General features: G+C 40.3%; 1 protein-coding gene across 4 annotated transcripts in view; it reads right to left on the bottom strand.

Annotated features, from left to right (window-relative positions):
• LOC124606685 (glycerol-3-phosphate acyltransferase 1, mitochondrial) overlaps positions 1-25,655 on the bottom strand; it is a 420,439-nt gene that overhangs the window by 67,248 nt on the left and 327,536 nt on the right. For all 4 annotated transcript variants that reach the window (XM_047138701.1, XM_047138700.1, XM_047138702.1 and 1 more), the window contains 2 exons: positions 21,798-22,038; positions 14,953-15,137 (listed from right to left, as the gene is read on the bottom strand). In XM_047138701.1, the coding sequence (XP_046994657.1) occupies positions 14,953-15,137; positions 21,798-22,038 (426 nt within the window). The remainder of the gene's footprint in view (positions 1-14,952; positions 15,138-21,797; positions 22,039-25,655) is intronic.

Genomic DNA, 25,655 nt, shown 5'->3' with positions numbered 1-25,655 from the left:
CATGGGAATGGGCTGCCTCCCTCTCCATGCTGTACCACATAATTCATCTGCTTTTCCAAATTGCTTGATCACATTGTCTAGGCCATTTATGGACATGGGGCCTCTTCACAGCTGTCTCTGTTGGCAATATTCATTTATTTATTATCTTTTTTTTTTTGCATATAGTCCCCCCCCACAAACCATGGACCTTGCCATTGGTGAGGAGGCTTGCGTGCCTCAACGATATAGATAGCCATACCGTAGGTGCAACCACAACGGAGGGGTATCTGTTGAGAGGCCAGACAAACGTGTGGTTCCTGAAGAGGGGCAGCAGCCTTTTCAGTAGTTGCAGTGCCAACAGTATGGATGATTGACTGATCTGGCCTTGAAAAAAAAACCAAATAGGCCTTGATGTTCTGGTACTGCGAACGGCTGAAAGCAAGGGGAAACTACAGCCGTCATTTTACCCGAGGGCATGAAGCTTTACTGTATGATTAAATGATGATAGCATCCTCTTGGGTAAAATATTCCGGAGGTAAAATAGTCCCCCATCCGGATCTCTGGGCGGGGACTACTCAAGAGGACGTTGTTATCAGAAGAAAGAAAACTGGCATTCTACGGATCGGAGTGTGGAATGTCAGATCCCTTAATCGGGCAGGTAGGCTAGAAAATTTAAAAAGGGAAATGGATAGGTTAAAGTTAGATATAGTGGGAATTAGTGAAGTTCGGTGGCAGGAGAAAAAAGACTTTTGGTCAGGTGAATACAGGGTTGTTGTTGTTGTGGTCTTCAGTCCTGAGACTGATTTGATGCAGCTCTCCATGCTACTCTATCCTGTGCAAGCTTGGTTATAAATACAAAATCAAATACGGGTAATGCATGAGTAGGTTTAATAATGAATAAAAAAAACAGGAGTGCGGGTAAGCTACTACAAACAGCATAGTGAACACATTATTGTGGCCAAGATAGACACCCGAGTCGAAACAAGGCCCCTGGAGTAGACAACATTCCATTAGAACTACTGACAGCCTTGGGAGAGCCAGTCCTGACAAAACTCAACCATCTGGTGAGCAAGATGTATGAGACAGGCGAAATACCCTCAGACTTCAAGAAGAATATAATAATTCCAATCCCAAAGAATGCAGGTGTTGACAGATGTGAAAATTACTGAACTATCAGTTTAATAAGTCACAGCTGCAAAATACTAACGCAAATTCTTTACAGACGAATGGAAAAACTGGTAGAAGCCGACCTCGGGGAAGATCAGTTTGGATTCCGTAGAAATCGTGAGGCAATACTGACCCTACGACTTATCTTAGAAGAAAGATTAAGGAAAGGCAAACCTACATTTGTAGCATTTGTAGACTTAGAGAAAGCTTTTGACAATGTTGACTGGAATAGTCTTTTTCAAATTCTGAAGGTGGCAGGGGTAAAATACAGGGAGCGAAAGGCTATTTACAATTTGTGCAGAAACCAGATGGCAGTTATAAGAGTTGAAGGACATGAAAAAGCACTGTTTGGGAAGGGAGTGAGACAGGGTTGTAGCCTCTCCCCGATGCTGTTCAACCTGTATATTGAGCAAGCAGTGAAGGAAACAAAAGAAAAGTTCAGAGTAGGTATTAAAATCCATGGAGAAGAAATAAAAACTTTGAGGTTCGCCGATGACATTGTAATTCTGTCAGAGACAGCACAGGACTTGGAAGAGCAGTTGAACGGAATGGACAGTGTCTTGAAAGGAGGGTATAAGACGAACATCAACAAAAGCAAATAGAGGATAATGGAATGTAGTCGAATTAAGTCGGGTGACGCTGAGGGAATTAGATTAGGAAATGAAACACTTAAAGCAGTAAAGGAGTTTTGCTATTTGGGGAACAAAATAACTGATGATGGTCGAAGTAGATAGGATATAAAATGTAGACTGGCAATGGCAAGTAAAGCATTTCTGAAGAAGAAAAATTTGTTAACATAAAGTATAGATTTAAGTGTCAGGAAGTCGTTTCTGAAAGTATTTGTATGGAGTGTAGCCATGTATGGAAGTGAAACATGGACGATAAATACACCCCTGGAAATGGAAAACAGAACACATTGACACCGGTGTGTCAGACCCACCATACTTGCTCCGGACACTGCGAGAGGGCTGTACAAGCAATGATCACACGCACGGCACAGCGGACACACCAGGAACCGCGGTGTTGGCCGTGGAATGGCGCTAGCTGCGCAGCATTTGTGCACCGCCGCCGTCAGTGTCAGCCAGTTTGCCGTGGCATACGGAGCTCCATCGCAGTCTTTAACACTGGTAGCATGCCGCGACAGCGTGGACGTGAACCGTATGTGCAGTTGACGGACTTTGAGCGAGGGCGTATAGTGGGCATGCGGGAGGCCGGGTGGACGTACCGCCGAATTGCTCAACACGTGGGGCGTGAGGTCTCCACAGTACATCGATGTTGTCGCCAGTGGTCGGCGGAAGGTGCACGTGCCCGTCGACCTGGGACCGGACCGCAGCGACGCACGGATGCACGTCAAGACCGTAGGATCCTACGCAGTGCCGTAGGGGACCGCACCGCCACTTCCCAGCAAATTAGGGACACTGTTGCTCCTGGGGTATCGGCGAGGACCATTCGCAACCGTCTCCATGAAGCTGGGCTACGGTCCCGCACACCGTTAGGCCGTCTTCCGCTCACGCCCCAACATCGTGCAGCCCGCCTCCAGTGGTGTCGCGACAGGCGTGAATGGAGGGACGAATGGAGACGTGTCGTCTTCAGCGATGAGAGTCGCTTCTGCCTTGGTGCCAATGATGGTCGTATGCGTGTTTGGCGCCGTGCAGGTGAGCGCCACAATCAGGACTGCATACGACCGAGGCACACACGGCCAACACCCGGCATCATGGTGTGGGGAGCGATCTCCTACACTGGCCGTACACCACTGGTGATCGTCGAGGGGACACTGAATAGTGCACGGTACATCCAAACCGTCATCGAACCCATCGTTCGACCATTCCTAGACCGGCAAGGGAACTTGCTGTTCCAACAGGACAATGCACGTCCGCATGTATCCCGTGCCACCCAACGTGCTCTAGAAGGTGTAAGTCAACTACCCTGGGCAGCAAGATCTCCGGATCTGTCCCCCATTGAGCATGTTTGGGACTGGATGAAGCGTCGTCTCACGCGGTCTGCACGTCCAGCACGAACGCTGGTCCAACTGAGGCGCCAGGTGGAAATGGCATGGCAAGCCGTTCCACAGAACTACATCCAGCATCTCTACGATCGTCTCCATGGGAGAATAGCAGCCTGCATTGCTGCGAAAGATGGATATACACTGTACTAGTGCCGACATTGTGCATGCTCTGTTGCCTGTGTCTATGTGCCTGTGGTTCTGTCAGTGTAATCATGTGATGTATCTGACCCCAGGAATGTGTCAATAAAGTTTCCCCTTCCTGGGACAATGAATTCACGGTGTTCTTATTTCAATTTCCAGGAGTGTAGTTTAGACAAGAAGAGAATAGAATCTTTTCTAAATGTGGTGCTACAGAAGAATGCTGAAGATTAGATGGATAGATCACATAACTAATGAGGAAGTGTTGAATAGGATTGGGGAAAAGAGAAGTTTGTGGCACAACTTGACTAGAAGAAGGGATCAGTTGGTAGGACATGTTCTGAGGCATCAAAGGATCATCAATTTAGTATTGGAGGGCAGCTTGGAGGGTAAAAATCGTAGAGGGAGCCCAAGAGATGAATACACTAAGCAGATTCAGAAGGATGTAGGCTGCAGTAGGTACTGGGAGGTGAAGAGGCTTGCACAGCATAGAGTAGCATGGAGAGCTGCATCAAACCAGTCTCAGGACTGAAGACCACAACAACAACAACATATCATTTTGATACAATTTCTGCACAAACAGTAGGAATTTGCAATTCACATGCACAAGGAGCCACTTACGGGTGATGCATGTGGCAATATATTGTACAGTACTTCATAATGCAACATACAGTTGTTACATAGTATAGGTATTTGAATTTACAGCATGTTGTTACAAAAATAATATATATTACGATCACCTCAGAATAGGTACATCATATAGATAGAAGAGTTAGGCCTATGTTTAAGAATAGTTACATTTTAATATCAGTATTCATTCACTGAGTACAAACATTTGAGAGTTAAGAATAATTTTATTTCCCTTTTGAATACTTTACCTCTGTGGCATCTTATAGCACTTGGCAGTTTGTTAAACAATTTCTGGCCATTAATCCAAGGACTATGATCTGTTGTCTTTAGTTTAGTACTGTTTCTGAAGAAGCAATCTTTTTATCTTGCATTATGGGTATGCACATCACAGCACCTAGTTTCATTATTTTTATGGTCCACAAAGAATGTTATTAATTTGTACAGATACAAGGAATCTACTGTTAGATATTTATGTTGTACAAAGGTTTCCCTACATGAATCTCTGTCTTGTAGTCGATGCATGGTCCTGATTGCTCTTTTCTGCAGTGTTAGGATTCTATTCATGTGTCTATCAGTAGCACATCCCCATACCTCTATTCCATAATTAATACATGCAAATATTGTGCCATAATAAACAGTTTTTAATGTTTGTTCACAGACTATTTTTGATAGTTTGCTAATTAAGTACAGTGAACTGCTGATTTTATTGCATACAAAATTGATACGGTCTACCCATCTAAGATTTTCGTCTAGGTATATCCCCAAAAATTTACCTTTGTCAGTGTCTACTTCAGAGGTGCCTCTAAATCATTAATGTGGACCAGGAAAAGGAAAGGGCCCAATACGGAGGCCTGAGGTACACCTTGTTTTACTGTTTCATAGCTGGATTGGAAATGTTTGATCTGATCATTAATTTCATAACTCAGCTTTGTACACTGCTTATGATTGGTTAGATAAGTGATCAGTAGATGTATGGATGTGGCATTTATATTGTAAGTTTCCAGTTTCCTTAGTAGTAGCTCATGGTTCACTGAGTCAAATGCTTTAGTAAGGTCTAGAAATATCCCTGCTGTCTGCATTACCTCATCCAGGGCATCATACACCTTGTGGAGAAATTCGGTAATCGCCGTAATGGTACTGTGATGCTTCCTGAAGCCATGCTGTGTTCTCCTAGTAAATTATTCGTTGTGAAATAATCAATAAGTTGTGTCAACAAAAAATTTCAAATATTTTACCAATTAATATTAGTGATATGGGCCTGAAGTTTGATAGTTATTCTTTCGATCCTTTTTTATGCATAAGTTAATATATTTGGGAAATGTGTGCTCCCTGATACTACTGTTGATCATATGGGTAATTATTCCAACTAATTCCTTATTGCATTTTTAATTATAATACTATTCAGTCAGTCCCAGCCAGATGAGGTCCTATTCTTTAAGTTATTTATTATTTTTCCTATTTCCTCCACACTCACTTCCTTAAATTCAAAGGCAGTTGCCAGCCTAGGGGAAGGCTTTACCATCCGAGTCAGACTTGTGTGATTAACTGGATTCACAGCTGAAGATATAAAATATTCATTAAATATATTGCAGATTTTATCTGGATCATTAATATGGTTTCCTTCATGCTGGATTCTGTCAATTTGAGCATCTAACTTAGGGGTGGCTTTGCAGTATTTATTAATTACATTCCATGAAGTCTTCCCTATATTTGATGACTGAGCTATTTCCTTATCTAGGATCTGTTTTCTTAAATTTGAGAGCTGTTCCTGAAATTGTTTTTTAGCTTGATTGTACGTATCCTTAAATATTTGCAATTTAGTTGACTTATTTAGCACACTTAGATCCTCGATATTTTGCCTGAGTTTAATCATGTAAGCTGGAAGAGTCAGTTGGGTGTTATTTACATTTTGGTTGAGAGTTACTACTTTCTTAATTTCTTTCACTGGGCAGCAAAAATTAAGATATTGTAAAATAATATCTTAAAATTTGGCCCATTTGTATTCGGACCCTTTTTGCTGAAATGCTAGTTTACTTTTAAAAGCATTAATGTTTTTCTCTTTAAGCATTCTTTTATGTTCTATGACCTGAGTCCTTTCTTGGATGTTTGTGTGTTCATAGTCTACAAATTGATATTTGTGGTCTGAGTAGTGGAAGTCCACATTCCAGCATCTAATACTATCTTTTACCTCTTTACTTAGTATTATGTAATCTATACTACTAGAAGTAGACTGAGTTATTCTTGCATCTGAATTTACTGCATTAATAAGATTATAGGAGTTAAGGGTGTCTATTAGCCCGCTGTTATGATTATTGCAAGGTGTTGCCTCTATATTCAAGTCACCCAGTATTGCTACCTCGTTTGTGTCATAGTGTCCCACTATTCTACTAAAAATATCTATAAAAGGCCCTACCTCTGATTTTGGTGGACAATAAATCCCAATAATTTTCTGTTTCACTGTGCCATTTTCGCAACCTTTGATATGGAGTTCAACGCCTGTCACTTCAGCCAAGCCTTCATTATTATACAGATCTAGATAGTTTAATTTATTTACTTTGAGCTGCACTCTCACAAATACTGCTACACCTCCACTTTTATGATGCTGTATACAGTAGCTATTTCCTAGGAAATAGCCATTTAGTTTAAAGAAAATAATGTCCTCAGATTTCAGTTCATGCTCGGTTTCCCCTTTCTCTAACAGGGGTTGGAACAGAAACTAAATGACCAGCAGTGGCATAGGGTACCCTCTGCTACACACCAAATGATGGCCTGCAGAGCACACTATGTGATCAAAAGTATCGGGACGCATGGCTGAAAATTATTTATAAGTTCGTGGCATCTGCCATCGGTAATGCTGGAATTCAACATGGGTGTTGGCCCATCCTTAGCTTTGATGACAGCTTCGCTCTCACAGATATACGTTCAATCGGGTGCTGGAGGGTTTCTTGGGGAATGGCAGCCATTCTTCACAGAGTGCTGCACGGAGAAGAGGTATCAATGTTGGTCGGTGAGGCCTGGCACGAAGTCGGCGTTCCAAAACATCCCAAAGGAGTTCCGTTGGATTCAGGTCAGGACTCTGTGCACGCCAGTCCATTACAGGGATGTTATTGTCATGAAACCACTCTGCCACAGGCTATGCATTTTGAACAGGTGCTGGATCATGTTGAAAGATGCAATGGCCATCCCCGAATTGCTCTTCAACAGTGGGAAGCAAGAAGATGCTTAAAACATCAATGTAGGACTGTGATGTGATAGTGCCGCGCAAAATAACAAGGGGTGCAAGCCCCCTCCATGAAAAACATGACCACATCATAACACCACAGCCTCCGAATTTTACTGTTGGCACTACACACGCTGGCAGATGATGTTCACTGGGTATTCGCCATACCCACACCCTGCCATCGGATCGCCACATTGTGTACTGCGATTCGTCACTCCATCAAACATTGTTTCACTGTTCAATTGTCCAATGTTTATGCTCCTTACACCAAGTGGGGCATCGTTTGTCATTTACCGGTGTGATGTGTAGCTTATGAGCAGCTGCTCAACCATGCAATCCCGCCTAACTGTCACAGTACTTGCAGAGGATCCTGATGGAGTTTGAAATTCATGTGTGATGGTCTGGACAGATGTCTGCCTATTACACGTAGCAACACTTCAACTGTCGGCATTCTCTGTCAGTCAACAGATGAGGTTGGCCTGTACACTTTTGTGCTGTACATGTCCTTCACATTTCCACATCACTATCACACTGGAAACGGTGGAACTAGGGATGTTTAAGAGTGTGGAAATCTCATGTACAGACATATGACACCAGTGACACCTAATCACCTGACCATGTTCGAATTCTGTGAGTTCCGTGGAGTGCCCCATTCTGGTCTCTCGCAATGCCTAATGCCTACTGAGGTCGCTGATAATAGAGTACCAGGCAGTAGGTGGAAGCATAATGCACCTAATATGAAAAACGTATCTTTTTGATCACATAGTGTATGTATCTAGATGTGGAGATTTGAGGTGTGGCAACAGCTGCAAGACTCTCATGACAAGAAGAACAGAATATCTAATGTCTTCGCAGTTTCCAAGCCTTTAAGTGGATTCCCTGTCAAGAGGTAGGCAACCCACCTTTTCTTGTATCTTGCACGAAGAAAATAACCTTAACTGGAACTTCTGGGTATTTCCGAGCTTTTGGCCCTCTGTAGTATTAGTACTTCCTTGTTGCAATGATAGTTTGCAGCTTGGTCTTCAATGTGATCCAATTCCACAATCTGGATTCGTTCAAATTATTCTTTTTGCCAGCTCCTCTACAAAACATATTCTTCAGATGTGAGTTTGAAATTTGTTTCCTAACTGCACCAAATTAAGAAGTTTGTTTATTTTTGCTATGTTACCCCTTATAGGAGAAGGATAAATTTGGCTCTTTTGTCAGAGAAAAACTGTGCTTGTCTTATTGTCCAAAATAATATAACTTTGACTACAATAATAGCCTCTATCTAAATCAAACATCAACAATCAAAGACAGTTACACTGTTACCTCATATATAATAATTGATTTCCAAACACTAGTGATACTGTTGCTCAGTTTTGAACTAAGGAACGAGCACTACACCGCAAGTTTCTGTAATGTGAAAATATACGCTCAGGTAAGCCTCATGCTAACTTTTTGTGACCAAATTTTGGGAAGAGTGCACAGCAACAAGCAGATAAGACATGTGTTTCGACAGGTTGTACCTAGACAACAGTAGGAAGAAAAATGCACAAACGACTAGCATGCATCCCATCTGTCAGCAATGCCTCCAAAAAGCCAACAGAATCTTGGACCAACACAATGTCAAATGAGTAATCCCATTCCCCAGGCAAGAACTTGACACTACTATGTACAGTAAAGGATGATTAGGGCCTTCAGAAACCGGAGGTCTACCACAACCTCTGCCAATGCAGCAGACCAATAAATCAGCTGTTGTCAATCATAGTAGAGACGGTAGCAATGCTACAGATTACAACAAAACAAAACCAAGATACTTAGGCAATATTTCTCCTTCTGGGATTGTATGATTAAAGAGGCTATTGATATTAGTGTCCAAAATGGTCTAATTCAAAGACAGTGGTCTGTAACCGAGTTTTTTATTAAACCCTGCTCTGAGTCGAGAAAAAGCAAAGTGTTCCGATACACCAGGTGGTCACAATGCGAAGGCTGCGGTTCACAGTGGGCATTGCTACTTCCCACTGCAGTGGCTGCATGGACAGCAAGAGCAGTAGTTCATCTACATCTACATCTACATCTATATCTACATTTATACTTCGCAAGCCACCCAACGGTGTGTGGCGGAGGGCACTTTACGTGCCACTGTCATTACCTCCCTTTCCTGTTCCAGTCGCGTATGGTTCGCAGGAAGAACGACTGTCTGAAAGCCTCCGTGCGCGCTCTAATCTCTCTAATTTTACATTTGTGATCTCCTCGGGAGGTATAAGTAGGGGGAAGCAATATATTTGATACCTCATCCAGAAACGCACCCTCTCGAAACCTGGACAGCAAGCTACACCGCAATGCAGAGCGCCTCTCTTGCAGAGTCTGCCACTTGAGTTTGTTAAACATCTCCGTAACGCTATCGTGGTTACCAAATAACCCTGTGACGAAACGCGCCGCTCTTCTTTGGATCTTCTCTATCTCCTCCGTCAACCCGATCTGGTACGAATCCCACACTGATGAGCAATACTCAAGTATAGGTCGAAGGAGTGTTTTGTAAGCCACCTCCTTTGTTGATGGACTACATTTTCTAAGGACTCTCCCAATGAATCTCAACCTGGTACCCGCCTTACCAACAATTAATTTTATATGATCGTTCCACTTCAAATCGTTCCGCACGCATCCTCCCAGATATTTTACAGAAGTAACTGCTACCAGTGTTTGTTCCGCTATCATATAATCATACAATAAAGGAACCTTCTTTCTATTTATTCGCAATACATTACATTTGTCTATGTTAAGGGTCAGTTGCCACTCCCTGCACCAAGTGCCTATCCGCTGCAGATCTTCCTGCATTTCGCTACAATTATCTAATGCTGCAACTTCTCTGTATACTACAGCATCATCCGCGAAAAGCCGCATGGGACTTCCGACACTATCTACTAGGTCATTTATATATATTGTGAAAAGCAATGGTCCCATAACACTCCCCTGTGGCACGCCAGAGGTTACTTTAACGTCTGTAGACGTCTCTCCATTGATAACAACATGCTGTGTTCTGTTTGCTAAAAACTCTTCAATCCAGCCACACAGCTGGTCTGATATTCCATAGGCTCTTACTTTGTTTATCAGGTGACAGTGTGGAACTGTATCGAACGCATTCCGGAAGTCAAGAAAAATAGCATCTACCTGGGAGCCTGTATCCAATATTTTCTGGCTCTCGTGAACAAATAAAGCGAGTTGGGTCTCACACGATCGCTGTTTCCGGAATCCATGTTGATTCCTACAGAGTAGATTCTGGGTTTCCAAAAACGACATGATACTCGAGCAAAAAACATGTTCTAAAATTCTACAACAGATCGAAGTCAGAGATATAGGACTATAGTTTTGCGCATCTGCTCGACAACCCTTCTTGAAGACTGGGACTACCTGTGCTCTTTTCCAATCATTTGGAACCTTCCGTTCCTCTAGAGACTTGCGGTACACGGCTGTAAGAAGGGGGGCAAGTTCTTTCGCGTACTCTGTGTAGAATCGAATTGGTATCCCATCAGGTCCAGTGGACTTTCCTCTGTTGAGTGATTCCAGTTGCTTTTCTATTCCTTGGACACTTATTTCGATGTCAGCCATTTTTTCGTTTGTGCGAGGATTTAGAGAAGGAACTGCAGTGCGGTCTTCCTCTGTGAAACAGCTTTGGAAAAAGGTGTTTAGTATTTCAGCTTTACGGGTGTCATCCTCTGTTTCAATGCCATCATCATCCCGGAGTGTCTGGATATGCTGTTTCGAGCCACTTACTGATTTAACGTAAGACCAGAACTTCCTAGGATTTTCTGTCAAGTCGGTACATAGAATTTTACTTTCGAATTCACTGAACGCTTCACGCATAGCCCTCCTTACGCTAACTTTGACATCGTTTAGCTTCTGTTTGTCTGAGAGGTTTTGGCTGCATTTAAACTTAGAGTGAAGCTCTCTTTGCTTTCGCAGTAGTTTCCTAACTTTGTTGTTGTACCACGGTAGGTTTTTCCCGTCCCTCACAGTTTTACTCGGCACGTACCTGTCTAAAACGCATTTTACGATTGCCTTGAACCTTATCCATAAACACTCAACATTGTCAGTGTCGGAACAGAAATTTTCGTTTTGATCTGTCAGGTAGTCTGAAATCTGCCTTCTATTACTCTTGCTAAACAGATAAACCTTCCTCCCTTTTTTTATATTCCTACTAACTTCCATATTGAGGGATGCTGCAACGGCCTTATGATCACTGATTCCCTGTTCTGTACATACAGAGTCGAAAAGTTTGGGTCTGTTTGTTATCAGTAGGTACAAGATGTTATCTCCATGAGTCAGTTCTCTGATTGATTGCTCGAGGTAATTTTCGGATAGGGCACTCAGTATAATGTCACTCGATGCTCTGTCCCTACCACCCGTCCTAAACATCTGAGTGTCCCAGTCTATATCTGGTAAATTGAAATCTCCACCTAAGACTATAACATGTTGAGAAAATTTACGTGAAATGTATTCCACATTTTCTCTCAGTTGTTCTGCCACTAATGCTGCTGAGTCGGGAGGTCGGTAAAAGGAGCCAATTATTAACCTAGCTCGGTTGTTGAGTGTAGCCTCCACCCATAATAATTCACAGGAACTATCCACTTCTATTTCACTACAGGATAAACTACTACTAACAGCAACGAACACTCCACCACCGGTTGCATGCAATCTATCCTTTCTAAACACCGTCTGTACCTTTGTAAAAATTTCGGCAGAATTTCTCTCTGGCTTCAACCAGCTTTCTGTACCTATAACGATTTCGGCTTTGGTGCTTTCTATCAGCGCTTGAAGTTCCGGTACTTTACCAATGCAGCTTCGACAGTTCACAATTACAATACCGATTGCTGCTTGGTCCCCGCATGTCATGACTTTGCCCTACACCCGTTGAGGCTGTTGCCCTTTCTGTACTTGCCCAAGGCCACCTAACCTAAAAAACCGCCCAGCCCACGCCACACAACCCCTGCTACCCGTGTAGCCGCTTGTTGCGTGTAGTGGACTCCTGACCTATCCAGCGGAACCCGAAACCCCACCACCCTATGGTGCAAGTCGAGGAATCTGCAGCCCACACGGTCGCAGAACCGTCTCAGCCTCCGATTCAGACCCTCCACTCAGCTCTGTACCAAACGTCCGTAGTCAGTCCTGTAGACGATGCTGCAGATGGTGAGCTCTGCTTTCATCCCGCTAGCGAGACTGGCAGTCTTCACCAAATCAGATAGTCGCCGGAAGCCAGAGAGGATTTCCTCGGATCCATAGCGACACACATCATTGGTGCCGACATGAGCGACCACCTGCAGATGGGTGCACCCCGTACCCTTCATGGCATCCGGAAGGACCCTTTCCACATCTGGAATGACTCCCCCCGGTATGCACACGGAGTGCACATTGGTTTTCTTCCCCTCTCTTGCTGCCATATCCCTAAGGGGCCCCATTACGCGCCTGACGTTGGAGCTCCCAACTACGAGTAAGCCCACCCTCTGCGACCGCCCAGATCTTGCAGACTGTGGGGCAACCTCTAGAACAGGACAAGCAGCCATGTCCAGTGGAAGATCAGTATCAGCCTGAGACAGCGCCTGAAACCAGTTCGTCAGACAAATTGGAGAGGCCTTCCGTTCAGCCCTCCGGAATGTCTTTCGCCCCCTACCACGCCTCGAGACGACCTCCCACTCTACCACAGGTGAGGGATCAGCCTCAATGTGGGCAGTATCCCGGGCAACCACAGTCGTAGTCCGATCGGGGGATACGTGGGACGAGCTGGCCGTCCCCGACAAACCCCCATCCGGAACCCCACAGTGATGCCCATTGGCAACAGCCTCAAGCTGTGTGACCGAAGCCAACACTGCCTGAAGCTGGGAGCGAAGGGATGCCAACTCAGCCAGCATCCGAACACAGCAGTTGCAGTCCCTATCCATGCTAAAAACTGTTGTGCAAAGAACGTCTGAACTAATCTACAGAGAGCGCAAACAAATCGACACAAAATTTAAACGGTTATTACAATACAAGATTGCCTAGTAAATGCAGTAATGCTGCTACTTGCGCACTGCTGACACACTGCTCGGCGGCGGAAGGAGACTACGCGAATTTACACTATTCAGGTACTAAAACGCGATGCTACAACTCTCAAATACTATAATACGCCAGAAATTTATGAATTAGACAATGCAAGTACCAAAAACATGCAAAGAAATTAAGAATTAAACTATGTAACAAATAAGTGAGCTAGGAGTATACGACTTGCTGCTGCAGCTGCTTATCCAACGGCGGCAGGGAGCACACTGTAGTTGTGGAAGAGATAACAGCCAACATACACAGGACACCAAACTGAGCAGAACACCAGTCAGGAACTACTTGAAGATTGTAACAACTCTGTTTACTGAAATATTGTAGAGAATAACCGAGAATACTGAATACTACAAGCTAGAAATATGACAGGAAAACACAGGTCACACATCAGATGTTAATAAACTCAAAACTGCAGTTCAGCAAGGAAAATCCTCCATTTTTCCTGAGTTAATTGGAGAGAACAACAGTGTACGAGGAGATTATGTATACTGAATTGTTTGAATTATCTGTGATCTCCCTTTTTGAAGAGCTGTCTCACATTACACATCTCGCAAGTTGAGTGGCAAAAGCTATTTATTTCTTTAAGTTGTTTATATTCCATGATTAACTTGAATTATAACCTCAAGAAAAAAATGCAATTTGTGATAGTCGTACTTACTTTATCACTTTGTATGTCAAAACACAATTTTGTGCCTTTTATGAAGCAAAAGCACTGTATTTGGATTTCAGTATTCTTTTAAAACTTTAAACTTATCTGGTTGTGGATCAAGATATACCTCGTGTAGCTTTAACAAAATTGAAACGTCGTATGGGACCCGCCACCTTCACCTTAGCCATCTGTAATCCTAATCAGTATTCCGAATCAAAAATGAGACAACCAGATGAGAATTTTAAAAAGGATAGATTATGAAAGTTGTAAATAATACAGGAGACCTTAATAAAGAATAAGTAATTTTATAACAAAATGTGTTTTTCTTATCACGTTTCCCTCACTAATACTGTGCAGTGGGTTTGTAACTTTAATCATTAAAGTTACTGATTAATCACTTACTTCTGAACAATATTTTGTATTTGGTTTTATGTTGTCTTTTCTTCAAATGTAGGGGATGAGGAGCTCCCCTTCCCTTTTACTACTGAGCCCAAATTACACACACCTTATTTTTCACCTAGTGGACCTAAACTAGGGTGCTCAGAAAAGAAAAAAAATCAAACTTGAAAAATAAGAGCCACCCTGATCCCCCATCCTTTCGTTTCAAACCTGCTCTCCAATCTTCCCAGTTTTTCCTTAACTTACACCACCCATTCCTTATGTGCGTCTTTCCAGTTTTCTCTTCAATTTTTCTGATACTTCTTACACACAGTTTGCACAGATTAAACTCAACTCATGCATCTCAATCTTCAACTGAATCACTAGTTTTGTCCAGATTTGAAGGCCTATGTTCTTCATGGTACCCCAGAAATGTTGAGACAGATAATAATGCACAGTTCTGATACTAATTTCTTAAGGATATGACTCCAATGTTGTAACTACACAATTAGCTATGTGACTCCTCCTGTTCTGCTTGTACTGAAAACAGTCTAGCATCTAGTTACTTTCTTCACTTACACACATTTTATTTTACTCAATAAAATGTGTCTTCAGACTTGATCAAAAATGTATGAATTGATGACATTCTATGTCTCGTTACTTTTAATATTATTTTACAAATGTATTAAAGGTAATGAAATCTATTAACATACTCACAGCATGATTAATGACATCAACGGAATGTCCCGAGAAACCTGTATCTCTTTCAGCAAGATGTAGGTCATCACGTAACCTGTCCAATTCTTGAACAAGCTGACAAACAGTAGCGCCAGTCCTAAATTTTCCCAGCAGCAGAAATGCTACTGCATTGGTAGACATGACTGCTGTGGAACAACTGGCATCTATAAAGTAAGAACAAATTTTAAAAAGTGTAGTTATTAAACAATAAATAAGATGACAGTCCAGAACATCGTAAATCTATGAACAAATAATTGCTTGCTTGTTAAAATATGTCCAGTAGTTGGGCTTATATTGGGGAAAGAGCAATAAGTGCAAATATAATTAAACTCCAACTTAAAAAGCTAATGCTTGCTTCTCTTTAATTGTATCCTACTAATATAACTGGCGGGAATGGTTCTGTCTACCTACAGCACCTAATCATGTCTTCCTATCAGAGAAATTTTAATGAAATCTGGAAGTTTAAAATAAGTCTACCTGTACGACAAGCTGCGACGGGACCAGTACTGTTGTTGGACTAGTAGCTTGGAAAGACCAGACTAACATATATTTCCTGAAATGGGGCAGCAAGTTATTCGTTAGTTAGATGGATGACTGCCCGGATGATTGACTGATCTGGCCTTGTAACATTAGACAATGTGGCCTCCTTATTTTGGTACAGCAGAACGGGTGACAGCAAGGAGAAACTACAGCTGTTTTATTTTGCAAAAATAGACAGCCCAAGTGCATCGTTTAACAATTATAAATCCTCCTTGGTAAAATATTCCAGAGATAAAATTGCCCCCTTTTAGATCTCTGGACAGAAACTACTTGGATGGGATGCTGTCACAGGAAAAACAAATCTGGTGTACTACTGATCAGAGTGTGGAATGTTAGAGGCCTCAACCATGTTGGTAAGTTAGATAGAAACAGACAGATTACAATTAGATGTTGTGGGAATTAATGGAGTGCAGTGGCAGGATGAACAACATTTCTGGTTGGGCATGTACAGGGTTAAAGATGCAAAATTAAACACGTCTATGTCTATCAATGAACAAGTAAATAGGAATGTATAAGATCTACCAAAATTAGCCATATTGGCAGCTGAAAATAGGGAGGAGGAGCCACTGTCACAAATAATTATATGTGTCAGAAGTACGTCTACTTTTAGGTTACATACCTCATTCTGATAGCCAGCTTTAAAAGAGATCCAGTAAAATGAAATGTCATAGACAATATAGTTTTCATAAGTTTGACACGATGCATCAGACTGTTTACAGGACTAAAATGCTAAGTTAATGATGATCTAGAATGTCAAAAGAAAGTCGATGTCCGAGCACAATGAATCCTTACATTAAACATTGAGGACTATAAATTGGTACCCTATTTTTGTAATGGTAATAAGGAGAAAGGAGTAGTTGTCATGTATCTTAAAAACAACATCCAGTCCAAATCTATTGAGACAAGTCATTTTTGTCATTTCTGCTTGGATCAAGAACTGGGAGCCTTTATTTGTGAATACTGTACTGGAAAAGTCATTTACTATTATTACAGTGTATAGATCTCCATATGCAGGTTTTCAAACATTTTCGAAGAAATTTGAGTAACTGATTCACCACTTAGCAAACAAAAGAAAGAAAATGATAACTATTGTGAAGCCATCATGCAACTGTATTGTGAATTTGTACTGAGAATGTTATGCAACCAGTTGTCAAATGTGTGGCATTTTTACCACAACATGTTTCGGTAACACATTAATTCATTATCAAATGCTATAAAACAAGGTAACCAATTGATAAATCACAATACTACACATACTGAGAACCATAAGGAAATACTTATATCAACCTGTAGCGTAACATACCTTAAAGCTTCTATGCCATTAGGCACTGTTTTGTTCTCTCAAGGCACAATTGTAAATGAAAAACAGCCGGCACAACTATAAACTTTCCTGCAACACATATGTCACAGTCCCCCAGATATTCTACGAGAAGTTTTGATTGACAATGCATGTTTGATGCTGGATTTTCTTTTAATGATGCCTAAAGACACAGAAGCTTTAAGGTATGTTATGCTACAAGATAATATAAATATTTCTAGATGGTTATCAGTATGTTTAGTATTACAATTTATGGATTAGTTTTCCAGCTTTGTAGCATTTGATGGTTGGATAACACAAGGTCGAAACATGTTGAGATAAAAATATTACCGTATTTACTCGAATCTAAGCCGCACTTTTTTTCCGGTTTTTGTAATCCAAAAAACCGCCTGCGGCTTAGAATCGAGTGCAAAGTAAATGGAAGTTCTGAAAAATGTTGGTAGGTGCCGCCAGAACTAACTTCTGCCAGCGAATATATGTAGCGCTACACTGGCATACTTCGCAGGCACAAAGATAAATACTGGCGCCAAAACCTCTGCGTCAGTAAATAAATTTTTTTTAAAAAAAGGTGTAAGACGAGCATTTTTCTCCGCCCCGAGTTTCGACCACTGCATTTTCATACATTATCCAACGAAGTAAATACAAATTCCGTGTTGTTCATGTTCGAATGTAGCAGCATTTCAATGCAGTACGAAAATCCGACTGGTAAGACTATTTGGGATGTTTGTCAATATGGCCAACTCTACGTTCGGAATTTTTTCCTACCTGTGAGAAGAGATGGTTGCTAATAGGAACTTTTATGAATTGCGAATCACATGCAGTATTTTCTTCAACATAAGAATAATACGGATATAAACATTTTGCCATGTATTCTTGTTTGCTGCTATCTCATTTAAATCCTGTCTACCTAATAACCTATGAAACTAGTGTGAGACAGCAGCAAATGCGGAAGAATATACATATCATGTCATGTTTATATTTGTATTATTCTGATGCCTAATAGTGATACAATCAGAAATGAAGCACGGCAATTGACTAGATTTTTAAATCTAAGATGACTAATTTCTGTGCAGAATGTAATGTACAAAAGAGGCGTCTGCAAAGATTTTCAAACGGAGAAAAATTTTAGCTAAACTGTCATTCAGAACTTCTATCATACGCAGTCTATTATTTGGTTCTTGTTGACCATTATCAAAGAAAGCAGCAGTATAATTAACAACAAATAGCAGTCTCTTGCCATTGTTTTGCTAATGAGACAATTCCTTTCTTTTTTTTATTGTAAGCGGCGGTGGCGCGCACGTAAGCAAGCCATGCCGTGAGCGGCGACAGGTCGTAAACACTTACTATCAGAATGCGACAAACAATACATGGCACAGTACAATAATGCATTTTCAGCCTAGAGTGGCGTAAACAACTATAACAAAGAGAACGGCGCTTATCAGATCAAAGAAAAATAAGCAACCCATTCAAACCAGACGAAGCACGCCTGACGCATAGCAATGGCTACCTGGTAAAGCTTAACTGCTAAGCTTACGACTCGAACCAAACTACTGTAGCTGTATCGTCATTTATCCTACCTAAATTGTGTCTCATATTACAATAGACCAACTTTGTTTCGATTTGGAGGTGCGGCCTAAAACTTTTCTCTCCCCTTGAATTTCGAGTCTCAAATTTCAGGTGCGGCTTAGATTCGGGAATTTTTTTTTTCCTTGATTTCGAGTCTCATTTTTCTGGTGCGTCTTAGATTCAAGTGCGGCTTAGATTCGAGTAAATACGGTACTCATTTGACAACTGGTGGCATAAGATTCTCAGTACCAGTTCATAACAAAGCTATACGATGGCTTCACAACAGATAATCTGGAACATACTATGCCAGGCGCATGCTGTGTATATGTGTAAACAAGGCTGCTCAAGAGTGGAGCATCTACAAGATATGAAAATTATTACTTCCGACAAGGAAAAATGTGAGGACGAACCCAGTCACCATGGTCTTTGTTTAAAATTATGAAAATGAAGTACATGAGGTAAATGAGAAGAAACTTTAAATTAAGATTTAAAGAGCATAATAATAAAAACGAAGGTTCATCGGCAGTGACTAAGCACCTCAAGAATGAGCAACATTTGTTGGGTAACATCACAGACAGCATGAAGGTATTGCACTTTGAGAGTAAAATACAGTTGTCAAATTTAGAAAAAAAGAGGATTTTTTTCTGTAAGAAAGGAATGCATCGGCATGTTAAATGATAAGACAGAAGTGCACATAGCATTTCTGGCTCCATTTAACTGATGCCCTCCTTGGGAAGCAACCACCAACTTATTCAGATAAGATATTTTTTTCTGTAAGAAAGGAATGCATCAGCATGTTAAATGATAAGACAGAAGTGCACATAGCATTTCTGGCTCCAGTTAACTGATGCCCTCCTTGGGAAGCAACCACCAACTTATTCGGATAAGTGGCATTAGGTTTTTTTTTTTATTGGGTTTTAGAATTTACTAGGATGCAACATATAATGTTCACAGATTTTATGATAGATAGTAGCATCACTGCGGGCTGTGACGTAGTGTTGCTGGAATGTACTATCTTTAGCATGTGAAAGTGCCTGGCCTTAGTTTAAAATTATGCCTTAAGAGTATAAAACACCAATATGAGATGTTCTAGGAAAAGTTTTATGTTTGAAAATCCATGTTTGCTTCTGGATTTTATTTTTGACAGTGCGTAATGGCATGGAAGTTTTGAGGTATGTTGTACTACAAGATGATACATATATTTCTATATGATTGTCAGTACACATTGTACTACAATTTACTGATTGGTTTTATTGTTTTATAACACTTGATAATGGGAAATGTAGTCTCTAAAGACAGTGCGGTAAAAATATCACACAGCTGACAACTGTAGCGTAACGTTCTCAGTTCCAAAGCAAATGATAGTATTTGGCAATTTTAATATCAGTATTTTGAAAGATTTAAATGTATATAAAAGAAATTATTTGGAAATGTTATTCAATGCTTATCTAAGTTCCGTTGTTAATTTTCCCACATGAAAAATACAGACAAACAGTACACTAATAGACAACACTTTATCAATAGGCAAACACTTAATCAACGACAACGGCATCTCTGATCATGACACCTTTTAACAGCTGAATTTCCAAGAAAATAATATAGCATGGCAGCAATAAGACATTAACAACAGCCTTCAATTACAAAATGAAGCCAAATATCATACCTACAAGGAACTGGAAATTATATGAAATGGTTGGGGCAAATACAGAAATAGGACTGATTTCATATCTCAAAGAATACTGTATCTTAAGGAAAGTATTTAAATAAAAAGCTGCATAATGTCTGAAATAGTAATAATAATTCTGATATTAAGATTAAAGTTGGAAGTTATCAGGGATTAAATACAGGGCGTAAAATGTTTTGTACAGAAACCAGACGTCAGTTACAAGAGATAAGAGGGATTTTGAATCCAATATAATAACTTCTTCATGCTGACTACGTAGCTTAGGCTTCACTTTACTTCTGCCTCACCCCCATACTACAATGTCATCAATGGTGTCAAACACATCAGATGATGGATCTTTTCTTTTGGCTACATTTTCAAACTCACCCATCATTTTGATCAACAAGGAAAGTACAATAGTTCACTACCTTTCATACACAATTATCCCTGAATGAAAGTATATGTACACCAAAATAAAAACATTTAATTAACATTCAAATCAGAGAGAGAGAGAGAGAGAGAGAGAGAGAGAGAGAGAGAGAGAGAGAGAGACAGAGAGAGAGAGAGAGAAGAGAACCATACTCCAGTAGGTATATAAGAACACAGGCATATTCGAATGCAATGTTGCACCAAAATTTCATAAGAATCAGTTAAGATCATTTGGAGATTAAAAATTTTGAACACATGTACAATTACATCTTTATTTATATATGTGAAAGTGTTCTTTTGTACAAGATCGTAAACCTCCAAAGGTTTTCACCATTTGTTTTGAAACTCTGACAGAACATTGCATTCGAATAGGTGCTTGTTTTTATAGCCTATGTGACCCCCTGAGTTCAAGGACATCTTGTACGGTTCTGCTTCGAACATCAAGCATGGACCAGCCGCGCCATGCATCACTGATGCATTGAACTGCAGTTCTGTCTCAAACGTCAAGCATGAATTGACTGTACGCCAGCTGTGCCACTTGCTGTCAGCATACTGAATCATAGTTTTGCAATGACAGAACCACCACCGACTGCTGACGTGCCTCCAAGTGCACTGATCAATAGGGTCAAGCTACGCCACTATCATTGTGGCACTAAAGCCCAGTCTTGTGGTTTGTACAGCTCGAGCATGTGTGTGCGCTAGTTAACATCATCACCGATGAAACCAAGTACAGTTATGTTGTCGCTGTGTTAAACAAAAACATGTCTGTGGAAGTACAGCGGATTTTAGCTTTACTACCAAGCACCGACCGGTACTCTATGATCAAGACTGCCTTAAGCAAGTGAAATTAGATAGCAGGATGATGAGCACTGCCAATCGTTATTATATTAGTGTAAATCACCTAGTTCTAAATCACAGTATAGGCATCAATGAAACCTGGGAGGCTTCACAACATTAATTCTGCCTAAAAACGTAACAGATTAAAACTGTGTGCAGAACAGGGACAAGGGCAGTGCTGTCACTAATGTTGCAGAGACAGACGAAATATTTCTGTCTTTTTGAGGATCATCAAAACTAGTCTATGCATTTCTGGATGACGAGGCTTCACTAGAATGTAATTTCTATGTTCGTATAACAATCACATCCGAGTTTTTATGAATTTCAAATGCTGAAAGGAATTTGTGGTCATATTACTAGACACAAGATATTTACTAAAGCTGAAATATTTCATTTGCAAGCTATTTACTGAACACCTCTTTCACAAGCTAAGATGCAACTACAAAAATTATGCTTCAACTGTGAACTTACCGAATAGGATATGCCTAGCAATACTTTCTACCAGCAACCTATGTTCTTCATCAACAAAGTCCGTACCATAAAGTGAAGTACTTGATGGAGCCGAATGGAAATTTTTGTTGCATTCCATGGTCAAGTTGTTTGCATTACCATCACTTGGACTCAGGTACTGATTATATGTGTTATCTCCAATGTTGTCAGAAAAGAATTTTGATTTCTGCTTGTTAAGTGATTGGAATGACTGCACAAGTTCCTGCAAGAGCACATGTTATAAATACTCCAATAAATATTAAGTGTTCATTATTAATTAGTGAAAAATATCTCCAGTGTACTAGACAAACTGTGTAAATGAAATAACAATGAATTAGTACATATTTCTAGTTACAATATATTTTGAAATATAACTTCATCCAAACCTTGCTAACAGCCAAAAATTGTACCAAAGCAGGTATAACACAACAGGTCCATGTAAATAAACATTTTTGATGTTGACATTACAGGAACATGGTTACTGGGATAAAAATCGAACAAAAGTAAGTAAATCACGGGAAAAGAAAACTGTGCTGAACGTGGAAACATTTTGTGGAAACAAACATGCTTTAAGTCTTTACATGAGTCAATTTGACAAGTTTCACTACATTCTAAAGTTGATTTATACATGTGTAACTTACGCATAACACTAAATATTTAGAAAGACACTGAATTTCAACCAACGGTTCACCTGAAAGGATGGCCATTGCCAAACGGTGGGAAAGAATACAGTTGAAAACCCACTGTGACAAGTCACTGTGGAGTACATCATCCTCAACTTCAATGGCCACTTTGCAACTCATTTCAAGTGGATCTCCATATCAATACCAGTTCCTTTGAATTATGCAGAGGACAATTTTCTTTATAATACATCATTCAATCCCACAATGCTCCCAACTATATTTCGCTAGCCTTTGTCCCACACCCACGATTACTGCTGCCCTCATTCCCCTCGCTCCACCTCATCAATCTATACTCTCTCTCCCTCCTCTATAGTCTCTCTTTTCTTCTGTCTTGTCTACCCCATCCAATCCACCACTTCTCCACTTCAAAATGCACTATCTTCAACCCCCCATGGCTGCATCAAAACAAGATCATCAGTATTATATTCCTATCCAATTCCCTTACTGCCTCTACTTCTCCATCCACAGCCACTCTTTTCTCTGTCTCTCTATTCCTTCCTCCCCTACTTGCTTTCTTTGCCCCTTCTACTGTTTCACCCAAGTAAATCCCAGCCAAAATGCACCACTAGGACAATGTAGCAGAGAGAGAGAGAGAGAGAGAGAGAGAGAGAGAGAGAGAGAGAGAGAGAGAGATAGAGAGAGAGAGAGAGAGAGAGAGAGAGAGAGAGAGAGAGAACACTGCATTAGTTAACTCTGCAAAATTATATACAGCCTTTGGTTATCTTTACTCTTTCTGTTATTTACATTAATTTGAACCAATGTGACATGTGCAGAGCTTTTCAACTGTATATTAAATTTTCTATAGATATGTCAGCAGTTCTGCCTTAGGTCAGCCCTGAAATACTGTTCATTTTCCCCACTTCATCACTATGTGAGAAAACTGTTCCCATACTGGCATCCAAGTACCACTACTTACATGACTATTAAAAAAAAAAAAACACACACACAGGATACTGCAAGCAAACAAGTATTTCTGTAGGCCTACCACTATCAACAGTATGGAGATGACTTGTTTTCTCACACTGTTATAGCTGGTAAGACACTTCGTATCCTACACAAAAGCAAAATAAAAATAACAGTCAATGGAGCAGTGTCATTGAATTTAGCCAAACAACTTTAGAAAATTAAGCAATCTTCTTTCTCAAGTAAAACATAATGGCTGCCATTTTCTGGGAAGGAAAGGGTGTTGCTTTCATTGATTTCAACAATTACAGCTGACATATTCTGCAAAATTTTCACTACTCTGATATGTGGCATCCAAAGTCAACAGCCTGGGAAATTATTGCCTCAGACAGACCAGTCAATGAGGTCTTATATATTTCAGTACTGTTACACATGCTTCAACATGAAATACATTTTTATCATGCTGTACAGTCCTAGTTTTATAATTCAGGAACATTTTGATAAAGTTACTGTCTCTAAGCCAAATTATTTATTTCATTTCTTTAGTTGCTAAAATTTCTGTACTAAGAGACTGGTTTCCAGAAATTAAATTCTCAAACAATATTCATAGTTCACATTCATACTCTCAGCCTTTAATTCTCATTGTTTTCATCACATTTGTGGCTGCATTCAATTAATTTGCGGTTTTCCACTAAGTTTAAGTTTTCTTTTATTGAGGGATTTAATCCCCACAAAGAAAGACAAATGCACCGTCACCAGAGTACACAAGTAATAGCATTTTCAATGTTTTCCAACACTTTTGTGATTATTATTATTATTATTATTATTATTCTCTAGTTAAATATGGTTTTTCAAAATACCCTACACAAGTTACAATAGTTACTGTAGCTATCAAAGATGTGTATCACAGAGGAAGAAGAAGAGGAATTGAAATGACAAGTTAGATTTAAAGTGTTGAGAATTACTGTGTAAAATCAAACCACAATATTAAAACTGACGCTTCTCTAGTGTTATGGTGTTAATGTAGTTAGAGAGAAAAGCACAATGTGATGGCTGTTATCATCAAAAAGGTTCTATGTGGGAACATTGGTGCAACATTAGATGGTAACCAGGCACATCGGTGGTGTTCACAATATTCTATGGGGCTATGTTCAAAGGCCAACTGAAAACAATATATCAACAAATATGAACTTTAAAGTACTGCCAACAGATACATAACAATGTAGAAAATATTAGCCTGGCTTTTGGAACTGTTATTTCTTTCTTCATGGACAGAAATAAAGCTGCTGGGGAAGGGAAGAAAGGAGTGACCTACAAGTGCTTTCCCTTCTTGCAAAGGTCTGCCCCCTATCCTCCCCAAAGAACGAACTAACAGCCAAAAACTAGGACAGTTTTCTGTATTTTTATATGTGATTTTTGGCAGTGAAGCAAGCTTTGAATCCTGGTTAATGCAGACTCGAGCCTGGACACATAACCAAAAAATGCAGATAATCCAAAATAAACATGTCTTTATTGGAAACTGCTATTTTACTGTATTCACAAAACATGTTACATGTCACATCTGAAAGCACGCAACATTACTAATGTGATACTCACTGGAAACTGGCAGATTTATCACAAAAAACATGAGCTGCATCTTTTTTTAGCACTAAGTTTCTTGCCCTGAACAGCTATTTCTTGAATCTTGCAGCTATGTTTAAATCGAGTCACCCATCCTGAGGAGCTGTCAAGTTTGCTTTCAATCTTTAGAATTCATGGAACTTCCCCGGTTTTCACCATTAATGTGAGGCATGATGGCAGAACTCGTTCTGCCTTCCGCCCTCTTCTGCTGTTTCATCTACTTTCACATAAGTTAAAATTTTCAGGCACTTCCGCTTTGACTGTCTGGCTTGGATTAGCTTTGGTTGTAGCAAAATTTAACATTTTTTCTTCACCCCCCCCCCTTTTTTTTTTGTCAGAATGATACCTTTGCTCTATCTGCCATTTTTCTACCCCATACAAACCATTTACCAATTCAGCAACAATGAAAAATATCAGTTAATAGTCAGTGTCAGTGATCCATTACAGAAGCTATTTTTGAGATTTGTCAGCAGCCATAAAAGTATGACCAACACTGCATTCCTTCTGGCAATGTTTAACAGTATGCTTTCATTTCACTTCAACACAAAGCAAGAATTCTGAAGGGAAATGTCCCAGGAGAAAACCTAAATTGTCTTCTTTTAATCTCAGCTTTAAGGGAGTGGCAATTATTATT

The sequence above is a fragment of the Schistocerca americana genome, chromosome 3 (genome assembly GCF_021461395.2).
Source record: "Schistocerca americana isolate TAMUIC-IGC-003095 chromosome 3, iqSchAmer2.1, whole genome shotgun sequence".
NCBI classification, from domain to species: domain Eukaryota; kingdom Metazoa; phylum Arthropoda; class Insecta; order Orthoptera; family Acrididae; genus Schistocerca; species Schistocerca americana.
This window is presented reverse-complemented; position numbering and strand designations above follow the sequence as displayed.